This window comes from Pleurodeles waltl, chromosome 9, assembly GCF_031143425.1.
Source record: "Pleurodeles waltl isolate 20211129_DDA chromosome 9, aPleWal1.hap1.20221129, whole genome shotgun sequence".
Taxonomy (NCBI): domain Eukaryota; kingdom Metazoa; phylum Chordata; class Amphibia; order Caudata; family Salamandridae; genus Pleurodeles; species Pleurodeles waltl.
The window spans coordinates 10,160,452-10,186,357 of NC_090448.1; the positions used below are offsets into that span (position 1 = coordinate 10,160,452).

General features: G+C 51.0%; 1 protein-coding gene across 1 annotated transcript in view; it reads right to left on the reverse strand.

Moving 5' to 3' along the window:
• LOC138258830 (semaphorin-3A-like) overlaps window positions 1-25,906 on the reverse strand; it is a 248,405-nt gene that overhangs the window by 107,613 nt on the left and 114,886 nt on the right. The window contains exons 2-4 of the mRNA XM_069206102.1: window positions 25,417-25,571; window positions 20,636-20,698; window positions 13,940-14,059 (exon numbers count right to left, since the gene is read on the reverse strand). Coding sequence (XP_069062203.1) covers window positions 13,940-14,059; window positions 20,636-20,698; window positions 25,417-25,571 — 338 coding nt within the window. The remainder of the gene's footprint in view (window positions 1-13,939; window positions 14,060-20,635; window positions 20,699-25,416; window positions 25,572-25,906) is intronic.

Below are 25,906 nucleotides of genomic sequence, written 5' to 3' on the forward strand. Positions count from 1 at the left end.
TGAATAATTACAGATCCGCTATATCTGAGGGTCATATTTCGGTTAATGGTAAGCCGGTCGGAGAAGATCCTTTGGTATACACATTGCTGAGGGCTATTCGGTTGTCTACTCCTCCTCAACCTCAATACACTTCCGTATCGGATGTGGATATTGTGCTCAGGTTTTTGAAATCATGGCCTGATAATAAGTATCTGTCATGTAAACAGTTATCAGCTAAATTAACTATGTTATTGTGCCTGATTTTGAGTCTACCACCTTGCCTGGATGGATGCGTTGGCTACTTTCTGAAGCGGGTATTGACATCTCCGTGTTTGGGGCTCATTCTGCTTGAGGCGCTATGACGTCAAAATCTTTATCTCTAGGTTCTCGTTTGGATGAAATCATGAAAGCAGGGATTGGTCAAATGAATCCACTTTTAAATTATTTTATTATAAATCAATTGTGGATGTAGGTTTAGTGGGGGGAATACAGCTTTGAACCAGCATAATCGGAGCCTCCGGTGCTGACATAGAAGATAACATTTTCTAGTGGTTGTGTCAAGAATTTTCAATTCTATTGAGGACACGGAGGCGAGGATTATCCCACCCCGAATAGATGTTATTGTGCATCATAAGGTATAAGTACATTTATGTTATTTCAAATGTTTTGAATGAACAAAGTTTTATTTTCCTTTCTATATGACATGTTGAATGATGGTTTGAGAATAGCTTTTATGGCTTTCCCTCTTTGTATCTAGGTAGAAGCAAACTTGAAGTTCTGCTGCATTATTCTCCACTGGGAGCTCTTCATCTTCTCGTCTTCCTCTAGTCCGAGTTGGATTATCTCATGGGATTCGTGGTTGCCTTGGATGGCCCGGTTCCGGCCTCCATCAGTTGAGAGTGTTCTATGGACTTTAGGAATGTTATTCTTGTGAGACTGCAGTTCATGCTAGGCAATGTTTTGTGCGCGGTTTTCCAATGAAAGAGGACGAGTTTTGATGTCACCAGTTTTTATAGGAGGATCCTCTATGGTTGGCCATGTGATCAGTATGTTTTAATGGGAAATTTAGTTTTAAAAAAGACTCTCTTTTTGTTGGCTGCTGAGAAAAATAAAGCATAGAAAGAGAAGCATCAACTGAGCCTTCGTGTCCTTAAAAGAATTGAAAATTCTTGACCAACAGCTAGGTTTGTGGTAACTGGCAGGTGGCAGATTCCCAGCATATGCCGGTACAGGTGTATTTTGGTTTTGGTCACTGGCAGGGGTCAGGTTCCCGGGAGATCCAGGTACAGGTATACTTTGGTCACTGTTAGGGGTCAGATCCCCGGGAGATGCCGGTACAGGTGTACTTTGGTTACTGTCAAGGGGCAGATTCCCTGCAGATGCCGGTACAGGTGTATTTTGGTAACTGATGGGGACAGATTCCCAACAGATGCCGGTACAGGTGTATTTTGTTTTTGGTCACTGGCAGGGTGCAGATTCCCAGGAGATGCCTGTACAGGTGTACTTTGGTAACTGGCAGGGGTCATGTTCCCAGGAGATGCCGGTACAGGAGTAATTTGGTTTTGGTCACTGGCAGGAGTCAGGTTCCTGGGAGATGCCGGTACAGGTGTATTTTGGTTTTGGTCACTGGCAGGGGTCAGGTTCCCGGCAGATGCCGGTACAGGTGTATTTTGGTTTTGGTCACTGGCAGGGGTCAGGTTCCTGGGAGATGCCGGTACAGGTGTATTTTGGTTTTGGTCACTGGCAGGGGTCAGGTTCCCGGCAGATGCCGGTACAGGTGTATTTTGGTTTTGGTCACTGGCAGGGGTCAGGTTCCCGGGAGATGCCAGTACAGGTGTATTTTGGTTTTGGTCACTGGCAGTGGTTAGGTTTCCGGCAGATGCCGGTACAGGTGTATTTTGGTTTTGGTCACTGGCAGTGGTTAGGTTTCCAGCAGATGTCGGTACAGGTGTATTTTGGTTTTGGTCACTGGCAGTGGTTAGGTTTGCAGCAGATGCTGGTACGGGTGTACTTTGGTAACTGGCAGGGGTCAGGTTCCCGGGAGATGCCGGTACAGCAGTATTTTGGTTTTGGTCACTGGCAGGGGTCAGGTCCCCAGGAGATTCCGATACAGGTGTATTTTGCTTTTGGTCACTGGCAGTGGTTAGGTTTCTAGCAGATGCCGGTACAGGTGTATTTTGGTTTTGGTCACTGGCAGGGGTCAGGTTCCTGGGAGATGCCGGTACAGGTATATTTTGGTTTTGGTCACTGGCAGTGGTTAGGTTTCCGGCAGATGCCGGTACAGGTGTATTTTGGTTTTGATCACTGGCACTGGTTAGGTTTCCAGCAGATGTCGGTACAGGTGTATTTTGGTTTTGGTCACTGGCAGTGGTTAGGTTTCCGGCAGATGCCGGTACAGGTGTATTTTGATTTTGGTCACTGGCAGGGGTCAGGTTCCCGGGAGATGCCGGTACAGGTGTATTTTGATTTTGGTCACTGGCAGGGGGCAGGTTTCCGGGAGATGCCGGTACAGGTGTATTTTGCTTTTGGTCACTGGCAGGGGGCAGGTTTCTGGGAGATGCAGGTACAGGTGTATTTTGGGTTTGGTCACTGGCAGGGGGCAGGTTCCTGAGAGTTGCCGGTACAGGTGTATTTTGGTTTTGGTCACTGCCAGGGGGCAGGGGGCAGGTTCCCAGCAGATGATGGTACAGCTGTATTTTGGTTTTGGTCACTGGCAGGCGTCAGGTTCCCAGGAGATGGGTATTTTGGTTACTGTTGGGGGCAGATTTCCGGGAGGTGCCGGTACAGGTGTACTTTTGTTACTGTCATGGGGAAGATTCCCGGAAGATGCTGGTACAAGTGTATTTTGGTAATTGGCAGGGGGCAGATTCCCCGGAAATGCCAGTACAGGGGTATGGCAGGGGGCAGATTCCCATGAGATGCCGGTACAGGTGTACTTTGGTAACTGGCAGGGGGCATATTCCCCAGAGATGCCAGTACAGGGGTATGGCAGGGGGCAGATTCCCAGGAGATGCCGGTACAGGTGTACTTTTGCAACTGGCAGGGGGCAGATTCCCAGGAGATGCTGGTACAGGGGTATTTTGGTAACTGGCGGGGGCAGATTACCAGCAGATGCCGGTACAGGTGTACGTTGGTAACTGGCAGGGGACAGGTTCTCAGCAGATGCCGGCACACGTGTATTTTGGTTTTGGTCACTGGCAGGGGCCAGATTCCCAGCAGATGCCGGTACAGGTGTAGTTTGGTTTTGGTCACTGGCAGTGGTTAGGTTCCTGGCAGATGCCAGTACAGGTGTATTTTGGTTTTGGTCACTGGCAGGGGTCAGGTTCCCGGGAGGTACCGGTACAGGTGTAGTTTGGTGCATAAAACACCAACACATGCATGTTAAGCTCCGTTTTAAAAAGCAAAACTTATAGTAGTGGTTAGACCTATAATGTCAGATTTTAAAAAGTTGCCAATTAGGTGTGCCAATTATGACTTCCTCTGTGGGCCACTCGTAATGAGGCCCTTAGTCACAAAGGCCCCATCAGTTTTCAGTGCATACCTGGAGTCACATCACCATAGGACACACTGCCCCCCTCTGGGTGCAGGACAGGACAGTGCACCCTCTTTCAGTGGTTGCGCTGTTCACAGTGCAGGGACAAACTCACACCTATCCTGTAAACAACTCGTCATCAGTGAATAGCAGGCCGGCTGTTTGAAGCTGCTGGTCTGTCGCCCACTTTAGGCAAAACGCAGCCTGTGTTCCAAAGGGGTGCAGAGATCCTCCTGCAGGCATGCACAGTGAGTCACTACTCCCACCTACAGGGTGATGTCAGTGGGTCCCTGGGACCCCCTATGTCCTCCTCCGTAGAGGTGCCCTCAGGGGTGCACGGACCTCTCTGCGGTCCACATCTAGGGCCTGATACACAACTTGGTGGACAGGTTATTCTGTCACAACAGTGATGGATATCCCATCCGTCAAAGTCTAAGTCCGTTTGGACTTAATGGAATTTAGATTTCGGCGGACGGGATATCCATCACAGGCCCTTAGTGTGGCTCCTGATGGCCTCTTTGCCTCTATCAGAGTGTTTCTAAAACAGTACAAATCCTTTGGCGAAAAGGATTCTCTAATTTTCTTGGGAATACCCCCATGCGAATGGGTGCATGTCCCCTAGAGATACGCTCTCCTTGGCCCAGGCATGTTGGAATTTGCACCTGTGCAGAGGGAAATGCATTTTTTTTTTAAATTAGGGAGCCCATATTTCAGGGTGCACGAAGGCACAAATATGGACAGTGCTTCCGATATGTAATATAGGGAAAATATTGTTATTTACAGGGACAGAAGTTGTTCACATGATGGAATGTGTGGTTAGTAAGCAGCATTCAGCTCTCATCAGCACAGGGAGGTTTTGAGTGAGAGTTTAGTGAGATGTAAAGATGACTTTGCAGGCCCCGTGGGTGAGCGGAGACCTACTGCACGGCACACAAGAAGAGGAAGGTGTCTTACAGTGCTTTCCGTGATGTGAAAAAGGTGGTGGGATACAAAAGGCATAGCCTGTGATGAATAGGAAGGCTCCTTTACAAGAGGTGTGGCCTCTCTTACTGGATGTGTGTGTTACGACACTTGGACTAGAATGCTGCAATCAGAGGGCGGGTTACACACTCTGCACTCATATTTGCAATACGGCACACCATGGTGCACGTTAGGAAAATACCATCAAAGTGTATGATGAAATACATGATTAGAGCCAGAAATTGTAGCGCTAATCCTGCAAAGTAAAGGGAGGCCCATTGAGAGTAATGGCCGCGTCATTTTAATGCCTGCTCTGAGCAGGTGTTAAAAAAGACGCTAAAAGTGGTGCAGTGAAATCTAGTAGATTTCACTGCACCATTTTTACAGGCCTCCCTGTGCCGGAACGCGCCCTTTGCATACATTATGCCTGGTGCAGGCATATTGTGGTGGAAGGGGGTGTAACGTAGCGCAATGCAAGCATTGTGCCACATTGTAAATATGGTGGAGAATGGCCTCCTTAACGCCACATTAGTGTAAAAGAATGAGAGTAGTGTGGAGCTCAGAGGGGCTAGGGCCTAGTAAATCTGCCCCCTTGCGTTCACAGGGGTCAGGTGCAGCGTTGCATTCACAGGGGCCAGGCTCAAACCAAGCACTCATGTGGCTTTGGCACACACCCTGCCTGCTCTCACTATGGCCAGGCACACACCAGCGCTCACAGTGCCTAGGTACACTCCCTCCTGGCACATAGTTAAAGATCACAGCATCTAGGCACACACCCTTTAGTTTATTGGCCACTGAACGGGAGGTACAGTTCCACTGCAAGGCAAGGGTGTGTCTGTGTATATGTGTGTTTGCAGGTGCACACAGACACTCGCCCGACACACATATGCTGAAGCTGCCAGGTGGAACTAGCCTGTGGTGTTAAAGTTTGAAGAGGTGTTGTTGTGGCTTACTGATGAACTGCTTGCCACAAATGCACTAAATAGAGCAATTGTCTAGAAAGGAGGGCGCACCTCATATAGTTAGACAGCCACAACCGTACTGGGCCCTGCGGCATCCGGTTAAATTGTGACCTCTTGGAGACCTTCACAAAATGCTTGCACTGATGTATTCAGCTGCCAGGGAATCATGTTCTGGTCCGGACGCATTAGGGTCAATCAATCCAACAATCAATCGGGATTTATAAAGCCAGGCTAATCATCCAATAGGGTATCCAGGCGCTTGCAGGTCCCAGAAGCTTATTGGAACAGCCAGGTCCTGCGGGCCACTGGGAATTCAGAAGAAAACGCTCATTTCCGTTCCTAAGGGCTCTGACATGAACTGGCCTGGAGGCAGATGTCACCCCTACTAGAGATGCAATCGTCTGAATACCTTCTTAATTGTGTTCACATCTCGTCAGTGATGGAATAAGCCATTGTAAGGGTGGTCGTCAGTAAGGGGCGCTCAGCAGCCCTTTTATTACGAGGCAAAGGTCATCTTCATTGGTCATTGGCCATCCCTCTTTCTGCAGCACACAATGTTGTAAGATTTACAGAGAACATTTGTTCACTGTGTATTTACTAGGACTTTGTAACCCTCCAATTCTTTGGCTCGTTTATGAAGAATATTTATTATGTCATCATTATCATATGACATCTGTTTATTGACGTCATAACTACACTTTCACAGTTGCTTTATTAACCTACGTCCTTTCTCATATTCGCTTGGAAATGCACTATTTGCCCAGTTTTCAACGTTTTTTTGAGGGGAGACCCCAGGAACCCTCTATAAGAAGGTCGGGTTTGCTCGCTATGCTCGCTTGCCACGTGGCGCTTGTCGTGGACTGCAAGAGTGGACTTCTTCAAAATAAGTGAACACCAGTCTCACACCCCAGGTTACTCCATGCTGCGTGACACCTTGAGCCAGTCCTGGATTTTCGGCCAGCATCACCTAGGATGCCAAGCCGACAGGGCAATGAGACAAGTCAAACTACAAGTCCCAGAAGTAAAGCGCTGAGAGCTGAGAATCCAGAGTCACGTGACCTGCAGCCTGGACTTCATGTTCAGTTTTGAAGGTAAAAGAAGTGGCCACCATTTCAGTGCAAAAAAACCCTTAAGGTTTTTAAATTTGTGTTTTTCCTAGAGGCAATGAAAGCTTGATTCAGCACTGGGAGGTGTGTGTTGGGGGGGGGCTTTCAACTGGGGCTCTTCGAATGAAAGTGTTAATGGGCGAACATTTACAGTCGTTTGGGACAGTTCAAGGTCTGAAAAGCTGTTTTGCCCAACAAAGTAAGAACCCCTAATGGCTTTAAGGTGCTAGGCCCTGTGCATGGACCAGGCCTGCTTGTCCAGGACAGGACTGTGCCCTCAGAGGACCCAGGAGCTGCCCCTCACCCGCAGCACAGCCAGAGAGCACCAGGGTGATGTCACTGCTCTCAGCTCCTCCCATGACCTCCTTCTCCACAAAGTCCCTCACTACCACCCTCCAGCAGCACCCCTCATCTCTCCATAGCCCCCCTCTCAGATACATTTAATTTGTTTATAGGGGTGCTCATAGTTCACTCAAACTCAGCTCTATGATCTGCACACTACACGTTCTCTGCAGCAGGCACATTAACCATCTGCGCTACCTTAGATGACTCAAAACTGCCACTAGACTAATTCAGTCCTTTGAAACCCATGAGTTATCTTTAAACACAGCACACTCCACCAAAGTCAGCGCCCGGTGCAGCTGCACCGGCCGCACCGCCCTAAAGTCGGCCTTCTTACCATTCCATCATCTGGCTCCAGACAGCTTTAGATAATTAAGACCTCATGTCCCTACATTTCTGAAACATACGTGAGTGTGTTAGGCTCAGGGCAGTGTTCCCCTCTCAGGACCACCCTCCTGGTTCCTGTCTGCATTATAGCGCCCCCTGGGGCGTCCATTGGAAGCACGCGGTGCATTGCTTTCAGGCGCAGCAGCGACCTGCAGGGAATGTGGGGTGAAGCCTGAAACCATCCGAAAGCAGCTCGGTCCCTGCAAACAAGCTGACGAGGTGCACCGTGCATGCATGTGTAGAGAGCTCTGTCAGGTTTGTTTCAAGAAAAGTCCTTTTCTGGGAAAGAATGCAACATTCAAAGAAGAAACCAGTGAAATAGCAAACCAGATGTCTCAGTGCATTTTATTACATTTCACGGGGAGTGATCATTGTTCCTTCCTTGCTCTAACTGAGAAAGGATCCGAAGATGGGTTTTACACCCACCCTGGCATGTGGCCGTAGCTGTGACCCCTTGGTGAGTGTTTTACATCCGCCCTGGGATGTGGCCGTGTACCCCGTGGTATCACTGTAACACTGTGGTGTGTGTTTTACATCCACCGCAGGCACGTGGCCGTGTACCCCGTGGTGTGTATTTTACATCCACCGCCGGCATGTGGCCGTGTACCCCGTGACCTCGTGATGTGTGTTTTACATCCACCGCCGGCACGTGGCCGTGTACCCCGTGGTGTGTGTTTTACATCCACACTGGGATGTGGCCGTGAACCCTGTGACCCCGTGGTGTGTATTTTACATCCACCGCCGGCACGTGGCCGTGTACCCCGTGGTGTGTGTTTTACATCCACACTGGGATGTGGCCGTGAACCCTGTGACCCCGTGGTATGTGTTTTACATCCACCCTGGGATGTGGCCGTGTACCCCGTGACCTCGTGATGTGTGTTTTACATCCACCGCCGGCATGTGGCCGTGTACCCCGTGACCTCGTGATGTGTGTTTTACATCCACCGCCGGCACGTGGCCGTGTACCCCGTGGTGTGTGTTTTACATCCACACTGGGATGTGGCCGTGAACCCTGTGACCCCGTGGTGTGTATTTTACATCCACCGCCGGCACGTGGCCGTGTACCCCGTGGTGTGTGTTTTACATCCACCGCCGGCATGTGGCCGTGTACCCCGTGACCTCGTGATGTGTGTTTTACATCCACCGCCGGCACGTGGCCGTGTACCCCGTGGTGTGTGTTTTACATCCACACTGGGATGTGGCCGTGAACCCTGTGACCCCGTGGTATGTGTTTTACATCCACCCTGGGATGTGGCCGTGTACCCTGTGACCCCGTGGTGTGTGTTTTACATCCACCGCTGGCATGTGGTCGTGTACCCCGTGGTGTGTATTTTACATCCACCGCTAGCATGGGGTCGTGTACCCCGTGACCCCGTGGTAACAGTGTGGTGTGTGTTTTACACCCACCTCTGGCATGTGGCCGTAGCTGTGACCCGTGGTGTGTTTTTTACATCCACCGCAGGCACGTGGCCGTGTACCACGTGACCCCGTGGTGTGTGTTTTACATCCACTGTGGCCGTGTACCCTTGTGACCCCGTGTTGTGTGTTTTTATGTAGAGGTTGGTGCGCCTCACCCCGCGGTGGCCGCCTCAAGGCGCTGTAATCTTGTGTCTCCCTTTGGCTGCTGTGAGTTGATCCTGACGGCTGCTCTGAGCTCTGTCCTTGGAAGGAGTGAGTGTGCAGCTCAGTCCTGTGAGTGATACCACGGTGGGAAGAGTCAGACGGGGGGACGGGGGTGAAGGAAGGCGCTACATGTGCCCACTGGACCCGTGGCACACCGCCACCAGGAGCTCTCACCGACGGCGCCTGGTGGTGAAGAGACGTCGAGAAGGAACGTTAAACACCAGGATTGGTTGTTTAATTGGGGTTTCGTCATTTTTTGCTTCACAAAGTAATTTGCTTTTATCAAAACATGAATTAGCGACGTTCTCTTGGATCTGTCACTCGCAGTTGTGCATCACTGCATGTGCACCCGTCCTGCGCACCCCAAGCTTCAAGGCCATCAGCACTGCTGCGGGGGAGCCACAAACTGGGGGTTGGGGGGGGGGGGGGCACTTTTAGACGCCTTGGGCTAAGGTAAGGCCAAACGACAACCTGCAGCCCAGGTGGTGGACGGAGAAGTCCAGAGCCCCATGACGTCACCGCGTGTGCTGCTGATGGAGATGCCGAGGATCACACCATGAGCTCTCCATCACCCGCCGCACTGTGCGGGGCTCACGAGCTCAAGTTACATTACTCTGCTTTGAGTGTTTGTGCAGAAGGAAGAGGTGTGGAAAGACCTGGGGGTACAGAGGGGTCCGTGAAAATGGAAAGGTGCAACACGGCCAAATGTTAATAAAAAACACAAGCATTGGCAAAGCCAGTGCGTCGAGCCGTGGTCTGCTAATGCATGCGAGCACTGGCTGGCACCAATCACACGTGTGTACCTCTGTCTGCACGTGTCCGCGCACTGAAGACAGGCCTGTTTGCTTTGCCAAAGCACCTCAGCATTCTGGAGCTCAGTCTTGACAAGCCCTGGCCCACTCAAGGTACCGGTACTGCCGAGGATTAAAAGCTAATACTGTGAACTGTGTAACTGGAGATGGTAAACCAGTCCAGCCCGCACCAGCAGGGGCACTGCTGGGTGAAACCAGTCCAGACCTCACCAGCAGGGGCATTGTGTGGGTGAAACCAGTCCAGACCTCACCAGTATGGGCACTGTTTGGGTGGAACCAGCCCAGACCTCACCAGCAGGGGCACTGTGTGTGTGAAACCAGTCCAGACCTCACCAGCAGGGGCACTGTGTGTGTGAAACCAGTCCAGACCTCACTCACCAGCAAGGGCACTGTGTGGGTGAAACCAGTCCAGACCTCACCAGCAGGGGCACTGCTGGGTGAAACCAGTCCAGACCTCACCAGCAGGGGCATTGTGTGGGTGAAACCAGTCCAGACCTCACCAGTATGGGCACTGTTTGGGTGGAACCAGTCCAGACCTCACCAGCAGGGGCACTGTGTGTGTGAAACCAGTCCAGACCTCACCATCAGGGGCACTGTGTGTGTGAAACCAGTCCAGACCTCACTCACCAGCAAGGGCACTGTGTGGGTGAAACCAGTCCAGACCTCACCAGCAGGGGCACTGCTGGGTGAAACCAGTCCAGACCTCACCAGCAGGGGCATTGTGTGGGTGAAACCAGTCCAGACCTCACCAGTATGGGCACTGTTTGGGTGGAACCAGTCCAGACCTCACCAGCAGGGGCACTGTGTGTGTGAAACCAGTCCAGACCTCACCATCAGGGGCACTGTGTGTGTGAAACCAGTCCAGACCTCACTCACCAGCAAGGGCACTGTGTGGGTGAAACCAGTCCAGACCTCACCAGCAGGGGCATTGTGTGGGTGAAACCAGTCCAGACCTCACCAGTATGGGCACTGTTTGGGTGGAACCAGTCCAGACCTCACCAGCAGGGGCACTGTGTGTGTGAAACCAGTCCAGACCTCACCATCAGGGGCACTGTGTGGGTGAAACCAGTCCAGACCTCACCAGTATGGGCACTGTTTGGGTGGAACCAGTCCAGACCTCACCAGCAGGGGCACTGCTGGGTGAAACCAGTCCAGACCTCACTCACCAGCAAGGGCACTGTGTGGGTGAAACCAGTCCAGACCTCACCAGCAGGGGCACTGCTGGGTGAAACCAGTCCAGACCTCACCAGCAGGGGCATTGTGTGGGTGAAACCAGTCCAGACCTCACCAGCAGGGGCACTGTTTGGGTGGAACCAGTCCAGACCTCACCAGCAGGGGCACTGTGTGTGTGAAACCAGTCCAGACCTCACCAGCAGGGGCACTGTGTGTGTGAAACCAGTCCAGACCTCACTCACCAGCAAGGGCACTGTGTGGGTGAAACCAGTCCAGACCTCACCAGCAGGGGCACTGCTGGGTGAAACCAGTCCAGACCTCACCAGCAGGGGCATTGTGTGGGTGAAACCAGTCCAGACCTCACCAGTATGGGCACTGTTTGGGTGGAACCAGTCCAGACCTCACCAGCAGGGGCACTGTGTGTGTGAAACCAGTCCAGACCTCACCATCAGGGGCACTGTGTGTGTGAAACCAGTCCAGACCTCACTCACCAGCAAGGGCACTGTGTGGGTGAAACCAGTCCAGACCTCACCAGCAGGGGCATTGTGTGGGTGAAACCAGTCCAGACCTCACCAGTATGGGCACTGTTTGGGTGGAACCAGTCCAGACCTCACCAGCAGGGGCACTGTGTGTGTGAAACCAGTCCAGACCTCACCATCAGGGGCACTGTGTGGGTGAAACCAGTCCAGACCTCACCAGTATGGGCACTGTTTGGGTGGAACCAGTCCAGACCTCACCAGCAGGGGCACTGCTGGGTGAAACCAGTCCAGACCTCACTCACCAGCAAGGGCACTGTGTGGGTGAAACCAGTCCAGACCTCACCAGCAGGGGCACTGCTGGGTGAAACCAGTCCAGACCTCACTCACCAGCAAGGGCACTGTGTGGGTGAAACCAGTCCAGACCTCACCAGTATGGGCACTGTTTGGGTGGAACCAGTCCAGACCTCACCAGCAGGGGCACTGCTGGGTGAAACCAGTCCAGACCTCACTCACCAGCAAGGGCACTGTGTGGGTGAAACCAGTCCAGACCTCACCATCAGGGGCACTACTGGGAGAAACCAGTCCAGACCTCTCCAGCAGGGGCACTGCTGGGTGAAACCAGTCCAGACCTCACTCACCAGTAGGGGCACTGCTGGGTGAAACCAGTCCAGACCTCACCAGCAGGGGCACTGTTTGGGTGAAACCAGTCCAGACCTCACTCACCAGTAGGGGCACTGCTGGGTGAAACCAGTCCAGACCTCACCATCAGGGGCACTACTGGGAGAAACCAGTCCAGACCTCAACAGCAAGGGCACTGCTCGGTGAAACCAGTCCAGACCTCACCAGCAGGGGCACTGCTCGGTGAAACCAGTCCAGACCTCACTCACCAGCAGGGGCACTGTTTGGGAGAAACCAGTCCAGCCCTCACCAGCAGGGGCACTACTGGGAGAAACCAGTCCAGACCTCTCCAGCAGGGGCACTGCTGGGTGAAACCAGTCCAGGCCTCACTCACCAGTAGGGGCACTGCTGGGTGAAACCAGTCCAGACCTCACCAGCAGGGGCACTGTTTGGGTGAAACCAGTCCAGACCTCACTCACCAGCAGGGGCACTGTTTGGGAGAAACCAGTCCAGACCTCACCAGCAAGGGCACTGTTTGGGTGAAACCAGTCCAGACCTCACTCACCAGCAGGGGCACTGTTTGGGAGAAACCAGTCCAGACCTCACCAGTATGGGCACTGCTGGGTGAAACCAGTCCAGACCTCACCAGTATGGGCGCTGTTTGGGTGAAACCAGTCCAGACCTCACCAGCAGGGGCGCTGTTTGGGTGGAACCAGTCCAGGCTTCTCCAGCAGGGGCGCTGTTTGGGTGAAACCAGTCCAGACCTCACCAGTATGGACACTGTTTGGGTGGAACCAGTCCAGGCCTCCCAGCAGAGGCACTGTTTGGGTAAACCCGTCCAGGTCTCACCAGCAGGGGCACAGTGCCTTGAGACCCTCACGGGTGAGTAGCTGTGCTTTATAAAAACGGATTGACTGACTGCCTGGGTGAGAGTACAAGCACAGATAGTGGGTTATGGAGGAGGAAGGGAGCCTTCAGTGCCTCACCAGCAGCAGACAGTGCCTGCTTGATAATAACACCTGGCACCAGTAGCTGTGGAAAAGGCAGATTGTCATTCCAGACTTCACCAGTAGGGGGCAGTGTTCGGATGAAAGTGAATACTCACCATGAGGGCTGAAGACTGACATGTTCAATGCAGCTGGGCTGCAGGGAGATCTCCCGCTCTCTTGTAAGCAGCAGCGGCCGGCAATTTTAGGAGGGAGGGGGGTGGGCGGGAAGCACACCCACGCTCATTCATTCACACACGCACGCACATCCATTCACAACACTCATCAACATTCAAACACACACGCACGCACCAAACATTCATAAAAAAAAAAAAAACACACACACACTTACCTTCAGCCTCGGAGGTCTCAGGAGGGTTGGGACTGCTGCCTTCCCTCATTGGCTGACCTAGGGTCAGTCAATGAGGGAAGGCAGCAGTCCAGCCTCGTCACAGAGTGGGATGTGGTCAGTGAGACTGCTGACCCTACACCACTCTGTGACGAGGTGTCACTGATTGACACTCGCCCTGGGCGCTTCAAGGCTTAAACCTGAAGCGCCCAGGGTGAAGACAATGGGTGACGCTTTCCTTGTCACCCAGGGTAGGGCCTTGAGGCACCTTTGTTGAGCCCAGGAGGTCATGCCATTAGGAGCTGTGACCTCTTCAGCCCAGCAAAGTTCAGGTCCTGGACTTCTGACCTGAACATGAAGAGTTTCTGTCATGCTGACCTTTGGCCCGCCTGACAGAAACTCTTCATGAGGGGCAAATGGTGGGGGGCGTGGCCCCTCCGCCCTAAAGGACGGCTTGTAAGCCAGTTCGCTTCTACCTCTGCCCACCTCGCCAGCCTTCATTGATGTGACTCCGTCTAGCGCAGGAAAACCCAGGCCTCTTAATTCACTGAAGGAAAAGATTACTCTCTGCAGAACAGAAACGACTCCCTGCAACCAACACATGTGTAATCTGCCGTAATACGGGCCTTACCTTCTCAAAGATGCTCATTTCAATGAAGGCGCACCTGGGGTGAAAAGCGCCGGTCCCACAGGCAAACAGGTGGGTTTGGTTGTAGATGTGGAGAACACGTAGAAAATTTGCACAGTCCAACTACAACAAAAAATAGAATTCTTGTTATTAACACGTAAATAAAATATTAAATGTCCAGTCCTATGCGCTTAATAATGTGGTTCAGATTGTGTCCATGAGCTTCTTATTTATTCCTAACAAATAAAGTGATCTGTCTGTAATGGCAATTTAGTTAGTAGCCCTCAAGTTAATTTAACCACCAGACTACATCCCAACCTAATAATTGGCCCACCCCTCAACTACGAGACCAGATCTCAGTTTAGACACCAGACAACATGAACTTAGCTAAGAGGCCACATTTCAGGCCCTAGGCCACATTACTACTCAACCACGTGACCGCTCCTTGGCTATCTGACTTCATGTCAACTTAACCTATAGACCACACCTCAAGCTTTAGACTACACCCCAGCTTAACAGTGGGATCACCTTAACCACATGCCCATAACTCTACCTAGACACCAGAACACATCACACTTTAGGCAGGAGCCCACACCTCAAACATCACACCACATCTCAAGGTAAAAGAAATAGACCACACCTCAAACACAAGCTCAGTTTTTATTTTAGTCCTTAGGGGTGCTATTTTTATAAAATATTGTTTTTGTGGTTTTATTTTCCTTGCTCTGCACCGGTGCCTGGTTTTTAGGGGGCTCCTGGTGCATCTCTTTTTACTTTTCTGGACGGCAGCCATTACGGTGCCATTCTCCGGCAGCCATCTTGGTTGCCGGTCTAGTAGCTGGTGTTGGAGCCAGGTCGGGCCTCCCCCATGCTTTTTTTAAACGCAGGCGGCCGCCGGCTCCAGTAAGTACACTCTGCATTTTCAGAACGGCCATTCTACTTTCAGCCGTATTGCTCCTTGAAATTTAATAGTTTTAAATAGTTTTAAAGCCTCTTCCTGCACTTTTAGTATTTTTACTCTTTTTATTGTTGGTCGATTTGATGGGGGAATTTTTAACGAAAAGGACTCAGTTTTTATTTTAGTCCTTAGGGGTGCTATTTTTATAAAATATTGTTTTTCTGGTTTTATTTCCCTTGCTCTGCACCGGTGCCCGGTTTTTAGGGGGCTCCTGGTGCATCTCTTTTTACTTTTCTGGACGGCAGCCATTACGGTGCCATTCTCCGGCAGCCATTTTGGTTGCCGGTCTAAAAGCTGGTGTTGGAGCCAGGTCGGGCCTCCCCCATGCTTTTTTTAAACGCGGGCAGCCGCCGGCTCCAGTAAGTCCACTCTGCATTTTCGGAATGGCCACTTTCAGCCGTATTGCTCCTTGAAATTTAATAGTTTTAAATAGTTTTAAAGCCTGTTTCTGCAATTTTAGTATTTTTACTCTTTTTATTGTTGGTCGATCTGCTGGGGGAATTTTTAACGAAAAGGACTCAGTTTTTATTTTAGTCCTTAGGGGTGCTATTTTTATAAAATATTGTTTTTCTGGTTTTATTTCCCTTGCTCTGCACCGGTGCCCGGTTTTTAGGGGGCTCCTGTTGCATTTCTTTTTACTTTTCTGGACGGCAGCCATTACGGTGCCATTCTCCGGCAGCCATCTTGGTTGCCGGTCTAGTAGCTGGTGTTGGAGCGAGGTCGGGCCTCCCCCATGCTTTTTTTAAACACGGGCAGCCGTCGGCTCCAGTAAGTACACTCTGCATTTTCGGAACGGCCATTCTACTTTCAGCCGTATTGCTCCTTGAAATTTAATAGTTTTAAATAGTTTTAAAGCCTGTTCCTGCAATTTTAGTATTTTTACTCTTTTTATTGTTGGTCGATCTGCTGGGGGAATTTTTAACGAAAAGGACTCAAGGCAAGCCCGTCTGCGCCCGTCCGCGCCCTTACGAGCCCAGGGCCCAGAGATGTTGCTTGTTTCTCATCAAACATCTTTAGGTATTCTGCTTCCCATCTTCATGCTCTTAGAAACACCCAGATATGCTTTACTCCTGTAGGGCCTAACCAGCTGTCTGCATGTCCCCCTTGTTCTAGTTGTTCTTGGTCGCCCAATTTCACCTCGCCTTCTAACACCTCCTCTCATCAATTAGGCAAGTTATTACTGCTTAACTGCCGCTCTCTAGCGGCACACTCCTTACATATTCACACGCTCCTTGATGAGCTATTACCAGATGCCTTGTTTCTCACTGAAACCTGGCTGAATGGAGATTCCTCAGTGGACATATGCAGTACCTTACCTCCGAACTACTCTATAGCTCATTTAGACAGACCTCTTCTGAGAGGTGGCGGTATAGCTATTATTCACAAAATCACCATTAAATGTTTGACACTGCCTCTGGAGATTCCAGGATGTGAAAGTATGTTCTTTTCTTTGCACCTGTCTTCTACTTATACTTTCTCAGGAATCCTTCTCTATCGCCCCTCCGGCCCTTGTGGAGTCTTTTTAGAAGTCATTCCGGAGGTAGTAGCCAGTTATATTGGGAAGGCTTCTAATTTAACCGTCCTTGGCGATTTTAATATCCATCTAGACAATCCTAACTGTCCATCGGCAAAATCACTATTAGCCTCTTTCACCTCTATGGACATGGACCAGCATGTTACTGGCCCAACTCACACGAAAGGCCATACTTTAGACCTTTTCTTTAGTAATAGCCCTAATCTCACCTTTTCCTCCTCTCTACCTTTACTCTGGACGGATCATTATTTAGTGTCACTTACGTTTCCCTATGATGCTCCTAGAGAGACACAGCCCAGGTGCACCAAAATGGGTCGTGCTTGGTCGAAGTTGGTACCTAGCACTTGGCATATGGCACTCTGTGCTTCTCCCTTAGCCAGTGACCATGCCGCCATTAATACGGTGGACCTGTTCAACAAGTGGATCTCTACCTCTTTAAATTCAGTTTTACCTTGCAAACTGAGGGAAAAAAAACCTGCTCATAAGTCTAGTCCCTGGTTTTCATCATCTCTATTAGACCTCAGAAAGAACTGTAAAAAAATGGAGAGAATATGGAGGAAAGATTATAATCCTTCTGCTAAAGAAGCCTATAGATCAGCTATTAGATCTTACCATCATAATATTAAGACGACACAAGCTCTATATTACAGCAGTAGAATAGAGAACTCGTTCACTTCTCAGAAAGAAATCTTTCAGATCTATAAGGAGCTCACTATACCCCCTATTCCGCCCTCCCCGGTGGAAGCTTCTATTACACATAGTAATGTATTAGCCGCTCACTTTCAGGACAAGATCAATAAGATATACTCCGGTTTTCCTTCATCTCCCTCTCAGAAGAACCTCATGGGGCAGGAGATGAAGTTTCATACTGGTATGATCCAGTTAACCAATTTTTCCCCCCTTACAGGCACTCTAATTCAGAACTTTCTTGCTAATATCAAATCGGGATCTCCCCTGGACCCGGCCCCTCCTTCTATTCTTTTGAAGGCGGCAGATATTGTTGTTGGTCCTTTGACAGAAATACTTAATAATTCCTTGTCCGCCGGTATTCTTCCCAGTTCCCTCAAACATGCAATCATAAAGCCTCTCTTAAAAAAAACTAGGATGGATCCCTCTGTCTTGGATAATTATCGACCCATTGCCCTTCTTCCTATATTGGCAAAAATTCTGGAGAAGCACGTGAACCTGCAATTGACCAGGTATCTTGAGAGCCACGATCATTTACACCCTTCTCAAATGGGTTTCAGAACCCATCACAGTACAGAATCGGCACTCCTTACTGTAACTGAATCTGCTCGGCAACTTCTAGATCAAGGTGGTCATGCTGCTATTATCCTTCTTGATCTTAGTGCAGCATTTGACACTGTCGATCATACTCTTCTCCTTGATAGACTTTCCAAGATAGGGTTAGGAGGTCCAGCCCTTGCCTGGCTCTCCTCCTTCCTCATGGGAAGATCCTTCCAAGTCTTGGATCGCTCTTTTTTGTCTGACGTCAGGTCTCTATCCTTTGGAGTCCCGCAGGGTTCATCTTTAAGCCCCACCTTGTTTAACATCTATCTGTCATCCTTGGCCACAGTAGTCGCTCCTTATAACCTTTCTATGGTCACTTATGCTGATGACACGCAATTGGTGGTTTCCCTCTCCAGTAGTAGGGACTCTCCCTCTGCCAACCTGGCCGACTGCATGAAAGATATTGGGGACTGGATGACCCTGTCGAAACTGAAATTTAATGACAGCAAATCAGAGGTAATGATTGTAGGTAATGGCGCTCCTACCGCCCCTCTGGCTATGTACTTAGAGGCTTTTAACAGCCTTCCCCCTCCAATAACACAGGTAAGAAGCCTCAGCTTTTTGCTTGATCCACGCTTAACTATGGAGCTTCAAGCTAAAAGAACCTCTGCAATCTGCTTCGGCTTAATTAGAAGTCTCAGGAAGATTGTTGGACTTCTGCCGTTTGCTGCCAGAAGAATTCTTGCACAAGCCCTAGTTCTCTCTCGCCTGGACTATGGGAACTCTCTATATCTTAGTTCCTCAGATTATGTAATAAAGAGGCTGCAGGTTATGCAGAACGCGGCAGCTAGACTTCTCATGAATACCGCCAGGCATCTTTCCGCTAAACCAGCACTCGCAGCTCTTCACTGGCTCCTGATTAAGCAGCGCATTCAGTTTAAATCTTTGTGTCTTGTTCATAGAGCCATACACAATAAGGGCCCCCTTTCCCTTAGAAAACGGATCTTTCTTTATTCCCCCCCTAGACCTCTTACATCTCGATCCTCTCGACAGGTTTACATCCCTTCTATCAAGAGATCATCGGGCAGTAACTCGTTCTCCATCAGGGCTGCTTGGCTCTGGAATGCCCTGCCCTTTGAATGCCGTCAGGAATCCTCTGAACTTCTCTTCAGGAGGATGTTGAAAACCATCCTTTTCTGCAGTTAAATCTGCTTCCTTTGGCTCTTCCGGCATTCATTGTGTATTATAGCGCTGGGATGCCCCCGGGTAGCCATGCGCTTTACAAATTTATAAAACGAAAACTAAACTAGGTCGATCTCACAACTTCAGGACAAGATCATACTTCAACCATCCCACAGCATCTCAACTTAACCTACAGACTACATGTAACCCACCAGGCCTCATCCCACGTTAACATTGGGCACACCTCAACCACAAGGCCATATTTCAAGCTAGACACCAGACTACATCTCAACTTTACAAAGAGGCCACACCTCAATCGTGAGACCACATCCAAACACAGCCACTACACTACATCTCAGCTTAGCCAAGAGCCCACACAACCATCTCCACATAAGAAGTAGACCACACCTTCAGCCTAAAACCACACCTCAGCCATCTGACTGTATCACAGCTGAACCTACTCACCACATCTCAATACCTAGACCACATCCCAACTTAACCAAGAACCCACGTCTCAACCAGAAGACCGGATTACTAGTTAGACTCTAGTTCACATCTCAACGTAACCAAGATTTCATACTTGAACCTCAGGACCCAGTCATCCAATACCGGCTCCACTCCTATATACACTTTCATCGCGGCACTATTTCTATTCACATGCTGTTTGGGTCTTTGGTGCAGTCCAGACCCCACCAGTGGCTCAGACCTGGCATTGCGCTAGACTGTTCATTCCTTGGGTTCCCTGCACCTCAGAAACACCGGATCGCTCCAGGAATTCAGAAAAGGACTCAATACCTGGCTGTTTGAATGAACAGATCACCACGAAGCAGCTAGCAACACCAGCGCCTTGAGACCCTCACACGCGATTTGCCGCTTTAAAAAATCCTGATTGATTGATTGGGTCTTTGAGGATTCGATCAGCCCTATAGGGCCACTTCCTCCATCCGGATTGTCACAAAGAGAGGTTCTTTTTTTCCCCTTCTCTTTGCCGGGGTAAGAGGCTGTTTCAGGCAAGTCCTTTGTCAACTGCTCATTTTCAATGAAGGTATCTCTCGCTGCAGTCTTCCAGAGCTTCCAATCACTCAGGCTTCACTCTTCAGACATGTGTTCCTATATGGATGTAACATGTGTCTCTGTGTGGATGTGTCGCAGTGTGGATGTGTTGTGTCATGTGGTGTGGATGTGTTGTGTCACGCAGTGCAGATGTGTTGAGTGTCTTTCTATGGATGTGTTGTGTGTCCCTATATGGATGTAACATGTGTCTCTGTGGATGTGTTGCAGCGTGGATGTGTAGTGTCATGCTGTGTGGATGTGTCGTCTCACGCAGTGTGGATGGGTTGTGTGTCTTTTTATGGATGTGTTGTGTGTCCCTACATGGATAACGTGTCTCTGTGTGGATGTGTCACAGCATGGATGTGTTGTGTCATGCCTTGTGGATGTGTCACGTGTCTCTGTGTAGATGTGTGCTGTGTCTATGTGTGGGTGCGCTGTCAGTGTCTAGGACAAGCTCAGACTGGACCAGTGTTACCTTCTGATGCTCTCCAGTCAGTTCGCCTGTCATTGCAAGCTGCAGTCTGCCTTTCAGGTGGCTCAGACAGCTGAGCTCCTTGTGTTTTTTCCTCCGTTTATCTTGTGTGTCTAAGGTGAATGAGTTGCTGCCTATGAGCCAAATTTAGATATCCGAGGCTGGAACCCCAGAGTGTTATATTACAAATATTTTACAACACTGTTGCACAGGAGAGGAGTCTCTTTGCCCCCTGGTGTTGAATGAATATCATTTATCAGCAGCGCCTACCTTAGGGTCCTTTCCCGCCATCTGACACTGGTGCACGTGCTCCTGAGTCGGGGGCCAGTGGAGCTGTCACAAGAAAAGAGACACATGAGACAGTTGCTCTCAGCAGAGACAGTGCAAACAGCTGGATCTGTAACAAATCTTAATAAAAACAAGAGAAAGGCACCTGCTGGGAACCTGGAACATATCAAGAATACATGGAACCTATCCCCAGGAGCCTTCCCATGTCTGATCTATGGTCCATGACTTCAGTGAGAGACTCTGCACCCCAGACGCCATCTCACGACTCATCGACTGGCCTATGGATTCAGTGAGAGACTATACACCCCAGGAGCCATCTCATGACTCATCTACCGGTCCATGGCTTCAGTGAGAGTATACACCGCAGGACCCTTCTCATGACTCATCTATCAGATCATGACTTCAGTGAGACTCTACACCCCAGGAGCCATCTCATGCGTCATTTATCAGTCTATGGCTTCAGTGAGAGACTCTACACCCCAGGAGCCATCTCATGCCTCATCTCCTGGTCCATGGCTTCAGTGAGACTCTACACCCCAGGATCCATCTCATGCCTCATCTACCAGTTCATGGCTTCAGTGAGAGTCTACACCCCAGGAGCCATCTCATGACTCATCTACCAGTCAATGGCTTCAGTGAGAAACTCTACACCAAAGGAGCCTTTTCATGACTCATCTACCAGATCATGACTTCAGTGAGACTCTACACCCCAATGGCCATCTCATGTCTCACCTCCTGGTCCATGGCTTCAGTGAGAGTGTACACTCCAGGAGCCTTCCCATATCTGATCTACTGGTCCATGACTTCAGTGACAGACTCTACACCCCACGAGGCATCTCATGCCTCATCTCCTCGTCCATGGCTTCAGTGAGAGACTCTACACCCCAGGAGTCATCTCATGCCTCATCTACCAGTCCATGGCTTCAGTGAGAGACTCTACACCCCAGGAGCCATCTCATGACTCATCTACCCGTCCATGGCTTCAGTGAGAGACTCTACACCCCAGGAGCCATCTCATGACTCATCTAACGTTCCATGGCTTCAGTGGGAGACTCTACAACCCAGGAGCCATCGCATGACTCATCTACCCGTCCATGGCTTCAGTGAGAGACTCTACACCCCAGGAGCCATCTCATGCCTCATCGCCTGGTCCATGGCATCAGTGAGAGACTCTACACCCCAGGAGCCATTTCATATCTCATCTACCAGTCCATGGCTTCAGTGAGAGACTTTACACCACAGGAGCCATCTCATACCTCATCTCCTGGTCCATGGCTTCAGTGAGACTCTACACCCCAGGAGCGATCACATACCTCGTCTACCGGATCATGGCTTCAGTGAGAGTCTACACCCCAGGGGCCATTTCATGCCTCATCTCCTAGTCCATGGCTTCAGTGAGAGACTCTACACCCCAAGAGCCATCTCATGCCTCATCTACCAGTCCATGGCTTCAGTGAGAGACTCTACACCCCAAGAGCCATCTCATGCCTCATCTACCAGTCCATGGCTTCAGTGAGAGACTCTACACCCCAGGAGCCATCTCATGATTCATCTACTGGTCAATGGCTTCAGTGAGAGACTCTACACCCCAAGAGCCATCTCATGACTCATCTCCTGGTCCATGGCTTCAGTGAGAGACTCTACACCACAGGAGCCATCTCATGACTCATTGACCAGTCCATGGCTTCAGTGAGAGACTCTACACCCCAAGAGCCATCTCATGACTCATCTACTGGTACATGGCATCAGTGAGAGACTCTACACCACAGGAGCCATCTCATGACTCATCTACTGGTCCATGGCTTCAGTGAGAGACTCTACACTCCAGGAGCCATTTCATGACTCATTGACCAGTCCATGGCTTCAGTGAGAGACTCTACACCCCAGGAGCCATCTCATGACTCATCTACTGGTCCATGGCATCAGTGAGAGACTCTACACCCCTAGAGCCTTCACATGACTCATCTACCAGTCCATGGCTTCAGTGAAAAACTCTACACCACAGGAGCCATCTCATGACTCATCTACCAGTCCATGGCTTCAGTGAGAGACTCTACACTCCAGGAGCCATCTCATGACTCATCTACCAGTCCATGGCTTCAGTGAGAGACTCTACACTCCAGGAGCCATCTCATGACTCATCTACCAGTCCATGGCTTCAGTGAAAGACTCTACACCACAGGAGCCATCTCATGACTCATCTACTGGTCCATGGCATCAGTGAGAGACTCTACACCACAGGAGCCATCTCATGACTCATCTACTGGTCCATGGCTTCAGTGAGATACTCCAAACCCCAGGAGCCATCTCATGACTCATCTACTGGTCCATGGCTTCAGTGAGAGACTCTACACTCCAGGAGCCATCTCATGACTCATTGACCAGTCCATGGCTTCAGTGAGAGACTCTACACCCCAGGAGCCATCTCATGACTCATCTACCGGTCCATGGCTTCAGTGAAACTCCACACCCCAGGAGCCGTCTCATGTGTGACAGACCGGTTGATGGCTTCAGTGAGAGACTGAACACCATAGAACCCATCTCATGCCTGATGCACCGGTCCATGGCTTCAGTGAGAGACTGAACACCATAGAACCCATCTCATGCCTGACGCACCGGTCCATGGCTTCAGTGAGAGACTGATCACCATAGAACCCATCTCATGCCTGATGCACCAGTCCCTGGCTTCAGTAAGCTGGTCTGCGTCACCATTACACTTCACTTCGAAGGTAGAGAGTGATCAGTGACCATCCTCCCACCAGCAGCACCGCTTACAGGAAGTGTGACACTGACCATAGAGACATTGTGAAATGATGACGGCGAGTCACTGTCAACCATCTCAGCTCAGGGAGCCCCACCGCGCTCACAGTAACAGTCACTGAACTAACATCTAAGTGACTGCTAGTGAGTCACTGCAACTTCCAGTAACTCCCAGGATGACAGTAAAACAGCAGAACTCTCCAAATGACATGTGAACTCTCGGTAAGTCGGGGCCTTAATGGTGAATAAATGGCCTTAAAAAGTTAAAACTTGTCTTGCCTGGTTTGGATGTTCAGAGAGCCTGAGTGGAGGATGTTGGCATGAAGCCCGGAGTGCAGGGCCGGGGTAGTGTCCAGTGAGTGCACCCTGGAGGGATGCCTACATGCCCCACCCGGCCCCCCAGGCTCTCCAGAGGAAAGGAGAGGACGTGGGGTGACCCAGGGACCGCAGATCCATCTGAGCCGCCCCCTCCCTCCTCAGCTTCAGGGATGTTTGGATTCAGACGGGAAATTACCTCTAATTATTGTAGAAACAAGAAGGAGGCGAGGGCGGTGCGGCTGGGACCACTGACGCCTTCAACATAAACATGTGGGTGCCACCAGCAGCCCCCGCCGATGGCAGGGAGCGGGGGGGGGGCGTGGGGGGCATCTCCTGTGGGCGCAGGAGCTGAGCTCACCCCCTGGTGCCCTCTGAGACAGATGCAGGAGCTGACCTCAACCCCTGGTGCCCCCCCCCCCCCACCCCAAGAGACAGGCGCAGGAGCTGAGTTCATCACCTGGTGCCCCCTCCGGGACAGATGCAGGAGCTGAGCTCACCCCCTCGTGCCCCCTCTGAGATAGATGCAGGATCTGAGCTCACCCCTGGTGCCCTCTGAGACAGATGCAGGAGCTGACCTCAACCCCTGGTGCCCCCCCCCCACCCCAAGACAGGCGCAGGAGCTGAGTTCACCCCCTGGTGCCCCCTCTGGGAGAGATGCAGGAGCTGAGCTCATCCCCTGGTGCCCCCTCCGAGACAGGTGCAGGAGCTGAGCTGAGACAAAGGCAGCAGCCCCCACCGGGTCCTGAAAGGCACTCTTAGATACACCACCTGCAGGGGGCAGACACAGGGTGCCACCCCCACACCGAGGCGTCCCACACATTCACACACACATACAATTCTCCCCCCCCCCCCCCCCCTTTACAGTCCCCCTCTACCTGCAGGACAGATGCTGGAGCTCCTAAGAGCAGACACAGAGCCCCAGAGATCACCGGGGCTGGCCAGGCACATCTACAGGGGGCAGAGACAGGGTGCCAACCCACACCGGCGTGCCCACACCCCTCCACCCCCGGGACAGATGCAGGCTCAGAGGCCCAGAGACCACCGGGGCTATCCAAGCACATCTGCAGGAGGCTGGGCTGTTCCCACTGGAGCAGGGCAAGACTGATTTGCACATGGCTGTGTCCCAACCGAGGTGACATGGTGAACAAAAAAATGATGGATTGGGATGCTGCCCGAGTGATTACCCTTGGCTGAGATTAATCCAAGCATCCATCCATCATTCTGTGTATAATATAATATTTTCCTGCCCATGCGGAAATCACCTGCAGGAATTGCCCATTTCTGACGCGCAGCATTTTTGGCTGCTTTGCAAACGAGATATGAAAACACCAGGAGAGATTCCTCAGCTGAAATATCTGCGACTATTTGATACTCCCTCCCCCCCCCCCCCCCCCCAATCCCAGGCCAGGCAGCGGCTCCTACTTATTGTAAGAAACAGACAGGTGTGCCCGGGGTACTGATGTATGCCTCCCCTTGCGTCCAGGAGCTTGGTGCACTCTGGTCCTGGGAGAGACCAGTTTTGGTTCCTGGTTTCACCCCGTTGAGGACCCCAGAAGGATGCTTTTCAGGGGGTGAGGACCTGGTGAGGATGCCAGCTCAGGGTGACCTTGACCCATATTCATCATTGCACACACATCACCATCCCAGGCCCGTCCCAGCCCCTGCCCCGGCCCCTCCGGCCTCACCTTCTTGACGTCTCCTGTGATGTTCTCCAGGCTCGTGGCCAGCAGGTGGTCGTCCAGACCCAGGTAGACCCTTCCCCGGTCCTCATCCAAGACCACTGAGTGCAGGTCCGTGGCACTGATGGGCAGAAACCGCATCCTCCCGCTCTGGACCAGCTCTGCAAGGAAAGGACAGGGGGTGTCAGCCTCAGAAACTGCCCTGGAATCCATGGAATAAAATACTGCCCTAGTAACTGCCCTGGAGTGCATGTGGAATGAAATACTGCCCTACCTACTACCCGGGCAGTAATGGGACTGTAAGGAATAGCATCCCCCCGCTCTGGACCAGCTCTGCAAAGAAAGGACAGGGAGTGTCAGCCTCAGAAACTGCCCTGGAATCCATGGAATAAAATACTGCCCTAGTAACTGCCCTGGAGTGCATGTGGAATCAAATACTGCCCGGGCAGTAATGGGACTGTAAGGAACCGCACCCCCCCCCCCCCCACCCCTTCTC